The sequence below is a fragment of the Pinus tabuliformis genome, chromosome Q, assembly GCF_031772625.1.
Source record: "Pinus tabuliformis cultivar Carrire ecotype Pingquan chromosome Q, CPIR1, whole genome shotgun sequence".
NCBI classification, from domain to species: Eukaryota; Viridiplantae; Streptophyta; class Pinopsida; order Pinales; family Pinaceae; genus Pinus; species Pinus tabuliformis.
In genome coordinates, this window is record NC_142296.1 from 570,888,103 (window position 1) to 570,905,104 (window position 17,002).

The following is a 17,002-nucleotide window of genomic DNA, read 5'->3' on the forward strand; positions in this document are numbered from 1 at the left end:
CCAACTATAAAGGCATTTGTACACTAATACCAAGATCCCATATGAACCATTGTGTCACATCATGCCTTCGTGCCACCCAATTATGAATGGACCCCTCAATACCTGGATCCCAAACAAACCTTTGACTCAACTTGCCACTAATAGATCCACTTGGATCCCAATGCCACCTTGGTCATCTATCATTGCCCATGTCTAAGGGCTCCTGTTGTGCTATGCCCCTGACTATGGATGATGCTCCATAAATTATCCACTCAGTAGGATACCAACTCATCACTTCTCTCCAATCCATCCCCTGGCATGGATTTTGTGCATAAATATCCACACAAGAAATAATCCACCCATGTTGATGTTGTGCCATTCTAATCATAATTGGGATGCTCCTAAATTGTCAGCTCGTCGCTCGATCTTCGCTAACTTGAAAAAACCATACAGAAGGCTTTGTCTAGTCAACCCATAAGGTCCAACTAGAAAACCCTGCCCCTCTCTCCAATGCACAGAGGTGGGTTGATCATGTTGCAAGTCCTATTGATGTACTCCTGAAGAGGGTTGCTCTAAAACTCCCAAGTATACCCCTCTTTCTGCCTCACTAGGGAATTTAGTTGTTCCTTGATACTAGAAAGCTCGATAGTTGTCTTGGCACGCCTAACTCCGAGGACCTCAAGCTCACTGATCTGCTGCAAGATGGTGTCTCAAAGTGTCTGGGCCTCTCTCTTCACTGCCATAAGATCTATCTTTATATGCTCAATCTTCTCCTGGTGACTATCATTAGGGAGTCTTGTAGCCTTGTTGGATAGCTCTACATCTACTTGCACGTCATCAATGGCTAGATGCTCAACTCCCTTAACCACAACTCCAACTTGAGCCTTCAACTAGCTCTCCAAAGATGACTCATCATGCACACAATGTATGTCATACTCCTCTTGTTCATGCACCTCTGAGTGCTCTTCTTATTGGCCTTCTTCACATATGGGAACAATCTACTAGCCATTGTTTTCTTCATCTTCACATGATTGCTCATACTCTAAGTAATTGGATTCATCCTCCCCCACGTGTCACGAATCGGGTGAATCGGACACAATTCTCAAGGGACACATGTTCGATTCGAGGCAATTGCATGTCTGAAAATCGGGATTCGTGTCCCACGAGAATCAGATTCGATCCCTCAACGGATCTCGGTTTTCGGACACGTATCCAGAAAAAAGGGACCCACACAGTTGCTAAAAGGCCAATTTGGGCCGGTTTTCCTCACTTTCATTGTGGTTTTGGAGTTGTGGGAGTATGGCAATGACCAGCAAAGGAGATTGGCTTGTTTTGGAGGTGATTTAAGCAGCATGTATGTGGATTTCTCTTCCATTTTTTTTCTATTTTTGCTACAATAGTGTGCCTGTCATTTTGTTTACATTTTTTATTCATTTTATAGCAATCATGGCTCAATCAAGGGCAGCAGGGAAGTGGCAAAAAAAGGGTAGGAATATCCCCATTGGTGATGCCCCCCCTCTTTCAATTTCATCAAGGCTTGCTAGTGTTCCATCTAATGGGAGTGGGCCTACAACAACAATTTCAAATGTTGGGAGAAACAAAAATTTAGCATGACAACAAGCTCAAGAAAGTAAATATCCCTTTGCTTTGTTGCAATTTGCAGATACAGACCAACCCATCCTAGGAGAAGTTTATGAGGGATGGGATTCCATGATTTAGTCTGTGAGGACCATTATTTTTCGAAGTGAGTGCCCTGAGTATAAGACATCAGCAAAGGCCTTCTTCACCACCATACAGGATATTTCTGTCAACAAGTGGGACAAGAACTGCAAACCATTACGTTGCTTGGCTCACTCATTGAATCAAAAATACTACAGCCATGAGCGTCTGAATGGTGGACCTTCACGCAAATTCCCTCCTCACATGAATGGTGATATTTCACAGCGGAAGAAGGACGTACTGAGACGAATATTTCAAGATAGAGTATCCCTTGGTGAGGTGGAGGATGCCTTTGCATATTTTTCCATTGGCATTGGGTGATTTGCAAGCTATGATGTTATTAGAGACAGGGGGGCTAAGAAGCCCTATTCTTGGTGAGAAACTCATGGGGCAACATGCCCTCCTCTACAGCAGTTAGGCATGAGGCTCCTCTCTTAGGTTACTTCATCCTCTTGTTGCGAAAGGAATTGGAGCACATATGGGAATCTGTATAGTTTGAAGAGGAGCAGGCATGAGTAATCCAGGGCAGAGACAATGGTATATCTGCACACCAACCTTCGTCTTATTTACAAGAAGAGGGATGAGTAGTTGAAGGGAAAGACAAAGATGTGGGATGTCTTTCCTGATGACATGGGTTTAGACAGATGTGTTGAGTTGGCATTGGCGAACTTGGATCTTAATGACCCAATGCTAGTGTTTGTCACGTTTGATGATGGCAACACTCTTGAGGGGTCATCCTCTACACCAACGAATACAGAGATTACATTAGATATAGAGGAGGAGGATGCAAAAGAGAGAAATGTGTTGAGAAATCTAGGGGCAGCAAGTGTACGTAATTTTTCTTGCTTGATAATTGCTTGTGATGTGTTTTTATTTTACTTGATGAACTTATTCTTGCTTAGATATTATTAGTGTTTTCTATTATCAAACAACTATCTAAACATAAAGAACAATGAGACAAAGGACACAAGATATAGGCGATCATCCAGGGCCAAAACCTCTCCACTCTGAGAGGAAAACCCACAAGAATTCTTCTTCTTATAGAATCTTCAATTGACGAATTCCAAGACCTAGACCCTTGACCAAGACTCCTCCAAGACCGAGTCAACCTTGCCTCCTTTTTCCAAGTCAAATTAGTTGCTTCTTCCTTGTCTTCAACTTCGCCCCTACAACACCTTGACAGCAATTTCGACCTCTCCTTCTGCAACTTTGGTCTGCCTGCAACTTCTACAATATTTCAACCCTTGCTTCAGAAACCCTAGGCCACACGTGAAAGATGATGAAGACAAAATAAGTGGTTTCTCTCCTTCACTTGACTTGGATTCTTTTCCTTGTGAATTCGGCTAGCAAAATGATCCTTTCTTGAGTTATATCTCGTCTTCTTTCCAATGTTTGCAATACCTTACTGCAGAAACCCTAGTTGCAGTCACACGTGTGAGATGAACAGCCCAAAAACTATACTAGAAGACTTTGATCTTCTCCTTCTTTTATTCGTTTCTCAAGAGGCTTCCTTTCTCTCTTACTCACACTTATTTTCTTGAGATAGATGATTTATGATGATACACGAATCACGCTAAGTCCTCTTATATATATAGGCTCTTTACCCATGCTTGTAGGCCGACTTGACATAGCACCTAGGCCGACTTGTCCTCTTGATAGAACGACTTGCTTCTTTTGGAGGTCAATTTGATTGTAGCCCATAGCCAAGGTCTTGGAGGGTCTTTTGACACTATCTTTGACTTGTAAAAAGAAAATTTACAATGTAACATGCCCCAAATGGGTCTTTTACACATGACAATGACTTAATGACTTGTAGATTCAATGAAAAGCCCTAGGAGCTCACAATGGGAGCTTGACCTAAAAGTAAATTTCCTATAGCATGAAACCCATGCCTCAAGAACAATAACAAATTTATTTTTCTTATTACATCAAATCCATAAAATCATGATTACATATGTCATTATGAAAACTGAACCTAGTTACATATTTCAACACTCCCTCTTAACTAGGGAGGTATTCATAATCCATACAAGGTACTTGGACATTCTCAATCTAAAGAAATCTCATAAGAAGAGTCAGATTGGTAACCCATTTATTTAGCATCATATCATCAGCATTGTCACATAGCAAGGCCTTGACTAACAACCCTAAAGCATAATGTTGGCGAGACCAATGACTTATAGACACCATCATCATTGTCTCTCAAGGTACATTCCCCACTCGGGTGTTCACAGAGTATGTCCTTCCAGGACTATTCTTATGTTGGATTCCTAGTCCTCAAAGAATATCGGTCCTCTTTGACTACTCTTATCTTGGATGCCCTACCTCATCTTCAAAGAGTATGGAATGTCAGATGCTTACCCAATCTTCCATTCTTTCTTCCCAAAGTGAAGCCAAGAATGATGTGTCTATCTCTCCTTTTCAACTAGGGAGGATATACCCATTCCTATAAAGGAATGACCCATTCCTATAAAAGGAATTTACCCAAGCTCCCTCTTATCCAAGGACTTGTCAAAGCTCCCTCATAATCAGGGACTTGCTTCCAGTAGCTTTTTGTTATAGGTGGAGATCATGGGACTCTCAGCTACTTGTGGGGCTCCTTCTTTCAATGTCATTAAGTTCATAGGGCATCAGCCATCCATCACTTTCCTTCATGAGCTACATAAGTCATGTCATCCTACTCTTCATCAGAAAGTGATCTTCTAGTCCACATTTGTCTTTTCTTCATACTGCTACTTTGTCTAAATCTTGTTTCCTTTAGGATATTTTATCCAACCACATGAGTGCTAATTGTAGGTGACATCTACAACCTTCTTTTGGTAGCCATGTATCAACCCATCAAGTTGTTTGTTCACAAATCGAAAATGAACATCAAATCATAGTTACCTTTTGTGATGGCCTTTCATCATGACATCTAGCTTGCCTGCAACATCTTGCACATTTATAAACGCATCTCGATGACTTCATGTGTCAAAGGTCTCCTTTTCTTTACAAACCTTATCATAGTCTTCCTTCTATGGAGATGTTATAATCAATTCTTCTAGTCATCGGATGTTTGATTGCCTTTTCTTATGTGACCATAGTTGCATCTTTCATGATCTCTTCTTTTTTCCTCCACATATTGCTTCCCATGAACTTTCATTCATAGTTCCTTCATCTTTTCAACCACCTCATATTCCATATGAGGACATATTATGTTGATTTCATCTAGTCAATATGTGAACCATGCCTTCATGCATCTTTCCAAAGGAGGAGATCCCTTTTCTTTGATCATGCTCATGAGATAGAGCATTTACCCATGCAACCATATGATGACATGACTCAATTAAATACATGCACACATACTTTTTTCCTTCTTTTGGTCATTTAGGCTTCCTTCAGTAGCTTCCTTTTCTTGATTGAGAGTACTTCAACCATCTCGACATGCTGCATTCCTTTGTCACCATACCATCATCCTTCTAAACAATGAATCCCATACAAGGTGGAATTCTCAACAAGACACTTGCTTCCTCCAAGAGAGGTGAACCTTCTAATGAAGATTCCAATAGAGGATCTAGATTATCCTCATCTAGCAAAAGCTCCTTTCTCATGATGATGATGTATGATGAATTCCTTCTATCATGCTCGATGACTTTCCTTCAACCATATGTACTACACATGCTTGCAATGAGGTTACCAGGAGCTGCTTCCTTTATATGATGATTGCTACATCCATGTAGACTTCTACTTCAACTATTATTTCAAGCTTTTCTAATGACATCATGAGCTCTTGCTTTAACGATATGCTACTATAATGCCATCTCCTTAAATGATGCATTCTATCATGCTTCTGATGTTTTCTAACATGATAGCTATACTTTCTAAAAATTGAAAAGGACTCAGTGGACGAGATTATCTCAATCATAGTAGAGATCTTTTACTTCTTGTTTCTTTCACTTCTTCTTTTCAGCTTCTTCGGTGATATGGGCCTCTTCCCTTCCTCTTTTGTTGTTGTCCTTCTTGAGTTTAGGACAATATCTCTTGTAGTGCACATATTCATGATAGCCATAGCATTGGATTTTCGACATATCCTTCTTGTTCTTTTTTTGAGGACCAAACCTTCCAAACTTTCCTTTCCTCTTAGCCATGGCAGCAAATGCTTGTACTTGTTTGTTTGATCCTACATCGCTTTTGCCTTCAATCTGGTTTCTTCAATTTTCACAATGACCAAAGTTCATTGAATGGGGTAGCTTCCTTCTTTCCACAGATGTTGATGTAAAGTTGCCCCGTTCTTCTGGTAGTGCATTGAGCACAATGGTGGTCATTTCTTTATCAGACATTATTTCTCCCAATTCTTGTAGTTGGTCTCTTATTTCTGATACCCTCATAAAGTATGAGGCTATTCCATCTTCCTTTAATATCTTCATCTTGTAGAGTTCTTGTCTTAATGATATCACTTCTCCAGCAGTACTTACGAAGAATAATTCTACTAGCTTATCGTATATTTCTTTTGATGTCTCCAATTTTGATACATAGGGTATGAGGGGATCTTTGATGGATTGTATAAGGATCCTTTGTGCCCTTATTTCTCCTTTCATGTACTTTGCAAGAGCTTGAGCTTCTTCCTTAGGAGGTTTCGTGATTGAACCCTTTACATGATCAACGACTTCATTTTCTATGAGGATCAAATCAGTGCTCTTCTTCCATGCAAGAAAGTTTGAAGCCCCAACCAATTTGTTGCTTTCCTTGCAAAATGAAGTCATTTTGATAGATTCAGATGTGGACATAAAGATATTTACTTGTGAAGATACTCTTTGATGACAATATCTTCAACTTGATGCCTTCTTGATTTTGACGATGGAGATGATAACAGAAGATGTCTTCTTGATGAAGATGTCTTCCTTCAAAAGTGATCCTTCATAGAGAGGGAGATCACTTTGATTCCTTGATGATGATGACAATGCTTCTACCTGCTTTCCTTGGATGTAGGGACTTCAAGATGCTTCAATTTGTAGTCCTTCTTTCTTTGAGTAGAGATAGGGTCTTTGAGGTCTCCTTTTCCTTGAGGTGATGATTGTGCGAGGTTCCCAAGAATGCTTCAAGTGTAGAGTCCTTCTTTGAACGAACTAGGGTTTTGAGGTCTTCTTTAGTAACTTCCTTCAAGATGATGATGTAATATTTGTCCTTGTGGTTCCTTTGAGATGAGTGATCATTCTTGATGATTGAAGCTCTTGATGATCCTTTAGTGCTTCGTGTTGATTTTCGATACAATCAGATGTGCTCTAGCCATGAAAATTGGTAGGGAGGCTAAGGCACATGAGATCTCCAAGACCCAGAAATCCTTTGGAGAAATTCCACCCGAATGAAGAGATATTAAAATAATCAATAATTTTAATGAGACCCTAAGTCTAAACTTAGGAAAATTAAAATATTAATGTGTATTAATATAATATGGGTGAGAAAGTTCTAAATAACGAGAATCAAGCCAGATCTAATCTTAGTCGTTGATTAGGGACTTAATCTCGACCGTTGGATCATCAACAGGAAAAATATAAGAGAAGCCTTGAGGGTCAGTTGGAGACACACCAAGTTGATCAAGAATTCGATTTTCTGGGGCAGGGTTTGCTGAGAAATCGAGTTAGTGATCTGTTGCAACGAGGTGCAATTCAGCAGAAGGCCGAGAATACATATCAAAGAGGCAAAGAAAGTGTCGAAGAGACAACGCAAAGCCTTGGAAGGCTGACGCAGAGGCTAAGGAGGCTAGCACAAGTGACGAAGAGGGCCAAGAGGTTGACACGAAGGGCCAAGAGGCTGACGTAGAAGCAGCAAACTAGTAGAGTTGACGTTGGGCTGAAGAGGCAGCGTTGAGGTACTTTCGTGGGGCAGACTGAGAGCTGAGAGGCAGACGCAGAGCAAAAGAGGGTGACGCAATTCCAGAGAGAAGCTTGGAGCAGCTTTCGCTATCCAGCGAAGGAACTATCGAAGTTGTTGTGGGATCAATCATCCGATTCCTGATCAGCCGAAATATTTGCCTCTAAGGAGAGGTACTTCTGCCAAGGAAATTCTCTGAAGGGTGAGCCATTTCTGACACCCTAGTTGTATTCAGAAAACTGCATAATAATAAAACCCTCATATCTATTGCACAGATTTTCCTGCATTGGGTTTTTCCGGGGAAAATTGTCCAAAACTAACGGTGTCCCTTGTGTGATTGTCTAAGTTATTTTAGTTGTTGATCTATATATGTGTGCAGGCTGCATTTGTGTTTATTTCGGTATTTATATTAATAAATAACTTGTTGATGGAATGAACAAGTAGGAGATAATAAACCAGATAATGCAGTAGGGATTTCTAATGTGTCAGACTTAGAAATTTTCACATGGTATCAGAGGGATTGCAGATCAAGGAGGATTGAAGACACTAGCAGAAGAAATCTGAGAATTTGCAGCAGAGAAGTAGCTGTCCCGAGAGACAGCATTGTTCCAGAGCTGAAGAGGCAAGAGGAGGAGTGACGCAGTGCAAAGAAGGTGATGCAAAGGCTCACGCAAAGCCTGCGTCAGCATTCTGAGCCAGGAGGGGAAGATGCAGTAGCTGGGAGGAGCCCACGCAATAGCTGCGTCAGTAGTCCAGGCCAGCGCAGAGGCAGAAGGGGGGCAGATCAGGTCTACGCAGTGCCCGGTCATCTTTCTCAGCCAGGAAGGATCAACGTTGAGGCCAGGAGAATCTGATCCAGCTTTCACTGTGATTGCACAGAGCCAGAAGGGCTCAAATTCTTCAATTGTCGGGGCTAAGGGAGCTATGCAGATTGTGATTTGAGGAGTTGGTGGGACGATGTTTCTGTCTGTGCATAACAGTGTCTAAGGAGACAGAACCAAAAATAGAGGGAAGCACTACCTCAATGGATTTCTAGCCAAGAAATCCAGATCCGAGTTGCAACAGCAAAGAGGGATTGGAGAGGAGTGATTCGACAGTTGGCTGATTTCCAGGAAGGAAGTCGAGACTCAAAGGGAGTCTAGAAGAGGAGCAAAGATGGCAGTGAACGGATTGAGGGATCAAGACAAATTGGACGGGGCTTCCAATTTTGTCATCTGGAAGGCCAGGATCCTGGCAATCTTGGATAAACATTGCATCAAGGACTATGCCTTGAAAACCGTAGCTGTCCCAGTTGACCCGAATGCTAATGAGAAGTATGAGGAGGCCAAGGCAAAGGCGAAATGCATGATCCTAGACAGGGTCAAAGATCATGTCATACCACATATTGCTGAGAAGAACACAGCAAGGGAGATGTGGGAGGCGTTGACCACCTTATACCAAGGCTCTTTCGTGCAACGGAAGATGTTATTGGAAAATCAACTGAGGTCATATCAGATGTAGAAAGGAGAGGAGATAGATCACTTCCTCCTTAGGTTGCAAGGAATTCGCGACCAGCTTACTTCCGTGGGGTCTACACCGGATCCAGAGTTTATGGTCAGGACTGCTCTGAATGCAGTCTCCGAGGACTAGAAAACGTTTGTCCAAAGCATTTTGGGCAGAGCGACTCTCCCCAGTTGGGAAGAGATGTGGGCAACGCTTCGACGAGAAGAGATCAGGAGGTTGACCAAGGTGGGGAGTAGTGGCAAGGGAGTTCGAGTCAAGAAAGAGGAGGAGGAGGATGCGGCTCTAGCATTTACGGGACAGCAAGGGAAGAGGAAGAAGAAGGACATCTCCAAGGTCAAGTGCTTCAACTGTGGGGAGCTGGGACATTATGCATCTCAGTGCCCCAGGAAGAAAGGCAAGGGAGAAGCTTCTGACTCAAAGGTAGCTCTAGCAAAGGCAGAGAAGGATGTCGAGACTGATGACGATTGTGCCATGAGTGCTCATGCACCTCTAGAGAAGAGGTGGGGTGACATCAAGTTGTAGTCAGGAGGACTACATGCACAGGCAGGATCCTTGAGGTACCCAAACTCTTGGATCACATCCGGCTATGGGAGCCCTTAAAGACAGTAGCATGATGACAGGTGTCGAGTGGAGCAAGGTGTGATGGAGCGGTAAGGCAATGCTAGAGTGCAGAAGTCTGTAGCAACACAGTAGAGGTTGCAGCAATGCGAGAGGCACAGAGGTGTTTGCAGCAGCGTAGTGGTAGCAGAGGAAGCACGGGATAGCAGTAGAGGTAGCTTCAGCATCACGAGGCTTCCAGACTGACCGAGATGTCAGTATTTGGGGGAAGTCAATTACCTACTTCTCGGTAACTGAGTTGCAGTGCAGCAGTTAGTAGTGGCAATGCTATGGGCAGCATGATGCAGCATTTTGAGAGGGAGCATCAGTATAGATGTAGCAGTGGCAGTCGCAGTGTCATGGGCAACAGTACAAGAAGCAACAGTGCAGTGGATGTGAGACAGTAGGCCAAGCATCAACACAGGTACCGATGCGGAGGATCAATGTGATGCTTCTATGGTGAAGCATTACTAGAGCACATTCCTCGCTAAGAGGAAGTGTTGATTTTTGGTAGCATCGAATGTGCTCTAGCCATGAAAATTGGTGGAGAGGCTAAGGCACATGAGATCTCCAAGACCCAGAAATCGTTTGGAGAAATTCCACCCAGATGAAGAGATATTAAAATAATTAATATTTTTAATGAGACCCTAAGATTAAACCTAGGAAAATTAAATATTAATGTGCATTAATATAATATGGGTGAGAAAGTTCTAAATAACGAAGATCAAGCCAGATCTAATCTTAGCCGTTGATTAGGGACTTAATCTCAGTCGTTGAATCGTCAACAGGAAAAGTATAAGAGGAGGCTTGAGGGTCAGTTGGAGACACACCAAGTTGATCAAGAATTCGATTTTATGGGGCAGGGTTTGCTAAGAAATCGAGTTAGTGATCTGTTGCAGCGAGGTGCAGTTCAGCAAAAGGCCGAGAATACATATCAAAGAGGCAAAGAAAGTGTCAGAGAGACAGCGCAGAGCCTTGGAAGGCTGACGCAGAGGCTAAGGAGGCTAGCGCAAGTGACGAAGAGCGCCAAGACGCTGACACAAAAGCAGCAGAGACTAGTAGAGCTGACAATGGGCTGAAGAGGCAGTGCTGAGGTACTTTTGTGGGGCAGACTGAGAGCTGAGAGGTAGACGCAGAGCAGAAGAGGGTGACGTAGTTCCAAAGAGAAGCTTGGAGCAGCTTTCACTGTCCAGCTAAGGAACTGTCGAAGTTGTTGTGGGATCAATCATCCAGTTGTTGATCAGCCAGAATATTTGTCTCCGAGGAGAGGTACTTCTGCCAAGGAAATTCTCTGAAGGGTGAGCCATTTCTGGCACCCTAGTTGTATTCAAAAACTACATAATAATAAAACCCTCATATCTGCTGCACCAGTTTTCCCGCATTGGGTTTTTCCGAGGACAATTGTCCAAAAATAACAGTGTCCCTTGTGTGATTGTCTCAGTTATTTCAGTTGTTGATCTGTATATGTGTGAAGGTTGCATTTGTGTTTATTTCGGTATTTATACTAATAAATAACTTGTTAACGGAATGAACAAGTAGGAGATAATAAACCAGATAATGCAGTTGGGATTTCTAATGTGTCAGACTTAGAAATTTTCACACTTCAGCCCTTGAGTGTCCTTCTTTAAGCTGTCTTTCCTTGTCTTGTCACCGCTTTGATTCCATGTTGAGAAATCTAGGGGCAGCAACATAAGATAATTTCTCTTGCTTTAATAATTGTTTGTGGTATATTTTTACTTTAATTAGCTTCTTCTTTCACTTGTTTATTATTAGTGTTTTTCTTCATCAAACAACTACCAAACCATAAAAAACAATAAGACAAAGGACACAAGATATAGGTGATCAGTCAACGCCAAACCTCTCCAACTAAGAGGAAAACCCACAAGAATTCTTCTCTTCTTATAGACCTTCAATTGATGAATTCCAAGACCTACACCCTTGACCAAAACTCCTCCAAGACCAAGTCAAATGTCGCCCTTTTTCTTGTCAAGTCAAACAAAGTCAACCTTGACTTCAAACCACTGCAACTTCTCCTTCTTCCTTAACTTCGGCCCTGCAACACTAGACTGCTTCTCTTCTTGCAATTCTCAGCCTCCTGTAGCTTCCTGCAACTTTCACATGTGTGAGGTAATTAGGGCAATTTTAGCCCTTCTTCTCCTTCACTTGACTAGATTGTTTCTCTTCAAGGCTTCAACCTTCAATTTAGACTATCTTGGCACCAAATTTTGGCTCCTAGGTATGACTGCAATTCGATCTATATTCTGCAGTGGATGCCCTAGCTTCAGCCCGCACGTGTGAGAGTTTTTACCCAAAAACCATCCTAAAAAGATACTTCTTCTCCGCTCTATCTTCTCCTTCCTTCATTGCCTTGTGTGTTCTTGGTTAAGTTTCTTATGTAATTGATGCCTTCAAACATGGTTGACTAGTCTCCTTTATATAGTCTTCTAGTCCCTTCAAAATAGGCTAACTTGTCACTGTTTCTAGGCCAACTTGACATGTTTGGAAGGCCGACTTATTGCTTGCATTTTGACTTGGTCTTGGAGGGTCCTTTGACTCTATTTTGACTGAAATTATTTTCTTTTACAACCAAATGGGCCTTTCATAAATGACAATGACTTAATGACTTGTAGACTCAATGACAAGCCCTAGGAGCTCACAATGGGAGCTTGACCTAAAAATAAATTTTCCTTGAGCATGAAACCCATGCCTCAAGAGTAGCAAAAATAAATTTATTTTTCTTATTTCATTAAATACATAAAATCATGATTATATATGTCATTATGAAGACTAAACCTAGTTACATATTTCAACAGTAGGGACATAAAACAAACTTAAGCTCAAGAAAATTGGTCCAAATATTTATGAATTGGAACTCCCTAACGACATTGTAATATCACCAATTTTCAATGCAGCAAACCTACACTCCTTCAAGGAATCAGACAGTGTTACAGCGAATGCACCTGTAAGTAATGAAGATCAAACCAACAAGTGGAAGAAGTAACTACCCAAAGCAACTCAGAAAGAAATTGAAGCAATATTGGGTCAGTAAGTAGTAAAGAAAACAAGAGGTAAAGAGTATCTTTAGTATCTAGTTAAATGGAAACAACAACCAACAGAAGATGCTACATGGATGACAACAACAAATATTATCAAGTATGGCACAAGTGTTGAGGAGCTAATGAACAATTCTTTTCTTCCCTGGGAGTCTAATGCAGGAGCATCTACAAGCCAAGATCATTTTTGACCTCCTGGGTCAAAACTCATTTACTAAGGAGTTGGCTCCCAAATCTGTTTACCAAGGGAAGTTGGGTTCTCTAAGTCATTTAATTTGTAATATTTAGCTATAGTCTATAAAGAATTTAATTTGTTAGGAAGTTAAATTAATGTCACTTAATCTTTATGTAAAGAAGATGAACTAGCTAAATTAGGGATTTGTTAGATAACTTAGGAACAAATTGAGTTTGTTGGATTATACGAGAACTCTCTAACAAAGCGTTTTCATATGTAATTAAATTATCAAAGTAGAAAAAAACACAGAGAAGAGGCATAGAGAGGAGAGAAACTGGCCACCGCGCTGAGCCAATTCAATCTTGAAAGTTTTTGTTAATAATATCAAATTTGTGCATGTGTATGTCATATGGTTGAATGAAATTATCTTGATTGAATGTGGATCAAGTAGTAGCATAGAATCAGTGCTTTTGTAGGTTAACCAAGCAAGAGAGAAGCCGCAAGGTTCGAGTCACAATGGTCAGATTCAACGAATAAACACTTAGCAAATTTTGTCTTTTTCAACATTTTGTGAGTTGACTATAACGGAAGTATTCCTGTCAACCTTTTCCATTTGTCGCCCATCGACCATCAAAGTTAATGAAGACTTGGCATAGACAAACCTTTCCCAGGTTGATTTGACAATTAGCTAGCAATCATACCAACTAACAGACTTTTTCCTGTCTCTGTTTTCCGTCTACCAGCCATCGACCATCGGGGGTTAGCAAGAGTTGTTGACAACACCTTTGTCGATCCAATCTGATAAGCATCAATTTTTCATCGATTAACGAGCCTAATAGACAAAAGTTTTCACGTCAGTTGTAATCTCATATACCGCCATAGCCCTACTAGGAAAGCATCGAAAGTTTGTAAAGCGCCAACAAGCAGCAAGATAATCCCATCAATTACCAAACCCTGCAGATGTAATATTTCCACAACAACTTCATCTGTCACTGCCACCAACCAAATGTTGGAGTGTTGAAAGTTGTAAAGTGTTGATGAGTGCTAGGCGGTCCCATCAACGAACAGGTCCGACAAACAAAACATTTCATATGTTGGGGTGTTGAAAGTTGTAAAGTCTTGATGAGTGCTAGGCGGTCCCATCAACGGACAGGCCCGACAAACAAAACATTTCACTACAGGGGTAATTCTGTTACCGCCATCATTGCTCAGTTTTGATCCACCACTCTCGAGTAAAACAAAGCATGCGTCGATGGTCACGAGGAGCTGACAGGCCTAACGCCTTTGGTTTTAAGCCCTTGTCACAACGTTGGTCCTATGGACTGTTCTAGTTAGCACCAGGAGCTAAAGATATTTGGGGACAAATGAGACTATACACAACAGAAAATAGTTACACTTAAGTTTCCTAAAGCTAAATTGCATTTTGCTCATGTCTAATGGCCAATAAGAGAATGTTACTCCGCCAATTTTTTGAAGTGCTAAAGCTTTTTTAGAATCGCAAGCATAACAATTGTACTTGTGCATAATACTATATATTATAGCATGTTATTCTTACAAGCTTGAAGCCACAATGGTGAATTCTAAATTTTAATACTCTTTTCATATATATATAGACTCCAACCATTGTCCCCTGAAAAATTTGAAGGTATGCTCCAACCATCTTGAGGAGCCATCCCCCGCATCTTGAAAACTAGTGCAACATATATATGTATATATATTTCATTTTATTTTATTTTGCGCACACACGCAAACACACATTATTCAGATCATTCATTATTTTGTGTGCACACACATACTTATTCAAATCATTCATTAGTTTGCACGCACACATAGTTTTGCGTGTGTAACTTTCAAAAAAATCTTTTTTGAAAATTTGTCATATCCAAACTGCCGCCCCACCTCCCGCAGGGTGTCTGTTCAGTGCAACTTAAGCCCACTTGTATGGCATGAGTTTCAAATGTTTGAAACCTTGTGCATGTCCTGGCAACTTTTGAAAAATATATACCCTCAAACGTGGCACTAAGCCAAAGGCAGTCTGCAGTAGACACTGGACAGTACAACCCTCAACCTCGAGGCCTGTTTCTCAAAGCACTTCCAAAAAAAGAGACAGCCTGCCCAAAGCCACCCTAACTGGAATTGGAAAAATGGTTAAGAATTCTAGATTGCACACGCAGTCTCTTGTAGAGAGCATAGCCCTCAACCTCAAGGCATTTCTCAAAGCACTTTTGAAAAAAAAACAGTCTGCCCAAAGCCACCCTGAGCGAAATGTGCAAAATGGTTAAGAATTCAGGATCATAAATGCAACCCTTGTTCAGTACTTGAATTCCTATATTTTTTTTTGTTTTCCTGTTTTTTTACCATGGTGAATGGGTAACTCACTCGAGTAATCTGGGCAAAGTCCAAGATCAAACCTAGTAGCTACCACTATAACACCAAGAATATATCGAACAGCCCATAAGCCAGATATACCAAGAATTTATAACTTAGCAAGAGTCGAGACACCACAAAGGTGGGGTAGACTACTCCTTGAGCCTTATCATAATAGGTCAAAGATGTTCACTGTAAGATTTGAAACCAGGTAGAGGGGATAACATCTCATTGTACCAACCACTAGGTTATCCTAAAAAAGACAAATTGATATTACTCTCACACGCTATAGGTCCTAATGCAATGGGTCACACGTCAAAATGAAAGAGTACCATTTAAACGGTTATGAGGTGAGGCATTCAGCTGACAATGTTGGAGCCACTTTCCACTAGTTCGGTACATGCCATGGAGTAATTGATTACCAAATTATTACTGAAAAATTACCTCAACATAAATATCTATGGTATGTTTACCAATGGGACGTTGGTTCGCTGGTGAGGTGAAAGAAGTGTTAAGGTGTGCAACAGGTATGCCCCACACGCATGACATGAGTTTCAAAGCGATGAGGCAAAATGCAAGTCCCGAGTAATTTTGGCAAAACAGATGCCCCATGCACCGCACCTATGCCAGATTCCTTGCAGTGAAGCCCCTCTTCCAGCTTGTTTACTGAAGTTCTTTAGATCTTTTTTGAAGTTCTACGGGAACTGACCTAAACTAGCCTGACCTTGGCAAAACCAACTACGTGAAAAAGCCTTACAGCTGATCTCCACATAAACATTTTTACGAAATATTCTTGTAAATTTAACTTTAAGAAAAAAATTGGAAGATGAGCCTTGCGAACTTTGGCAGTGAATTTGTTTTTTTGAATTGTGTGTGGAATCAGACAACCATAGTGAAATCAATAGGAACGTGTTAAGAAAAGAAAAAAAGGCAGGCCTGAGAAAGAACCTGTTGCTTTTTCCATCTAACAGAAGACAGGGCATCCACAAGACCTTGAACAGTCTCCAGCACACACACCAACTCTGCACTATCTCCTCCTCCTCCGTCTCTGTCTCCTGCGGGTGATGCCAAACGTACCCTCTCGATATTCACCGTAGCTGCCATAAAACCAAAATATATATTATATATATGTGTGTTTTTTTTCAATGTCCACAAAGAAATTGCTTCCGCATCGTGACTATGGAGCAGGCATGTAAACGTAGGCCATCCTCATCTGCAAAATTGTCTTGCTTTCTCTCCTTGAAACGGACATATAAATTCATATATCGAGATAAAATGGGCTAAAATTGGAGCGCAATATCCATCTGATGCACTAATCTGTTTTCGTTTCCCGCTCCCTATGTGAATGCCCTCTAAGTTGCCGAAGGAATGACCAGCACTGTTTAAATTTGACTTCCGCCATTTTTAACCATCAAATACTCGTCATTTTAAAGCACTTCACTGAACCCTCAATTTGATATATATATATATATGAATGAGATTGAGACCCAGAGATATATTTATTACATATATATTTATAATTTTATATTATAAATATAAACAATTTCAAATTACAGTCAATAAAATAAAATTAAAAAATTGGACACAATATGAAACTCTATAAACTAAAGCATATACTATAGCATAAATATAAGCAATTTGAAATTGGATTCCAAAAAATATAATAAAAAAGGTTGGATACAAGATGAAACTTGGTTATAAACTCTAAGATAAACACTGTAGTCATTACCTTAACTATGGTCTTTGGACATGGTAGAGA

The 17,002-nt window shown here is 40.8% G+C and overlaps 1 protein-coding gene across 2 annotated transcripts in view; it reads right to left on the reverse strand.

Moving 5' to 3' along the window:
• The window catches only part of LOC149220735 (uncharacterized), a 135,060-nt gene extending 118,364 nt beyond the window's left edge, over positions 1 to 16,696 (reverse strand). For both annotated transcript variants that reach the window (XM_089384902.1, XM_089384901.1), the window contains exon 1: positions 16,192 to 16,696. In XM_089384902.1, the coding sequence (XP_089241028.1) occupies positions 16,192 to 16,347 (156 nt within the window). In that variant the 5' untranslated portion in view covers positions 16,348 to 16,696. The remainder of the gene's footprint in view (positions 1 to 16,191) is intronic.
• Positions 16,697 to 17,002: the final 306 nt, after the last annotated feature.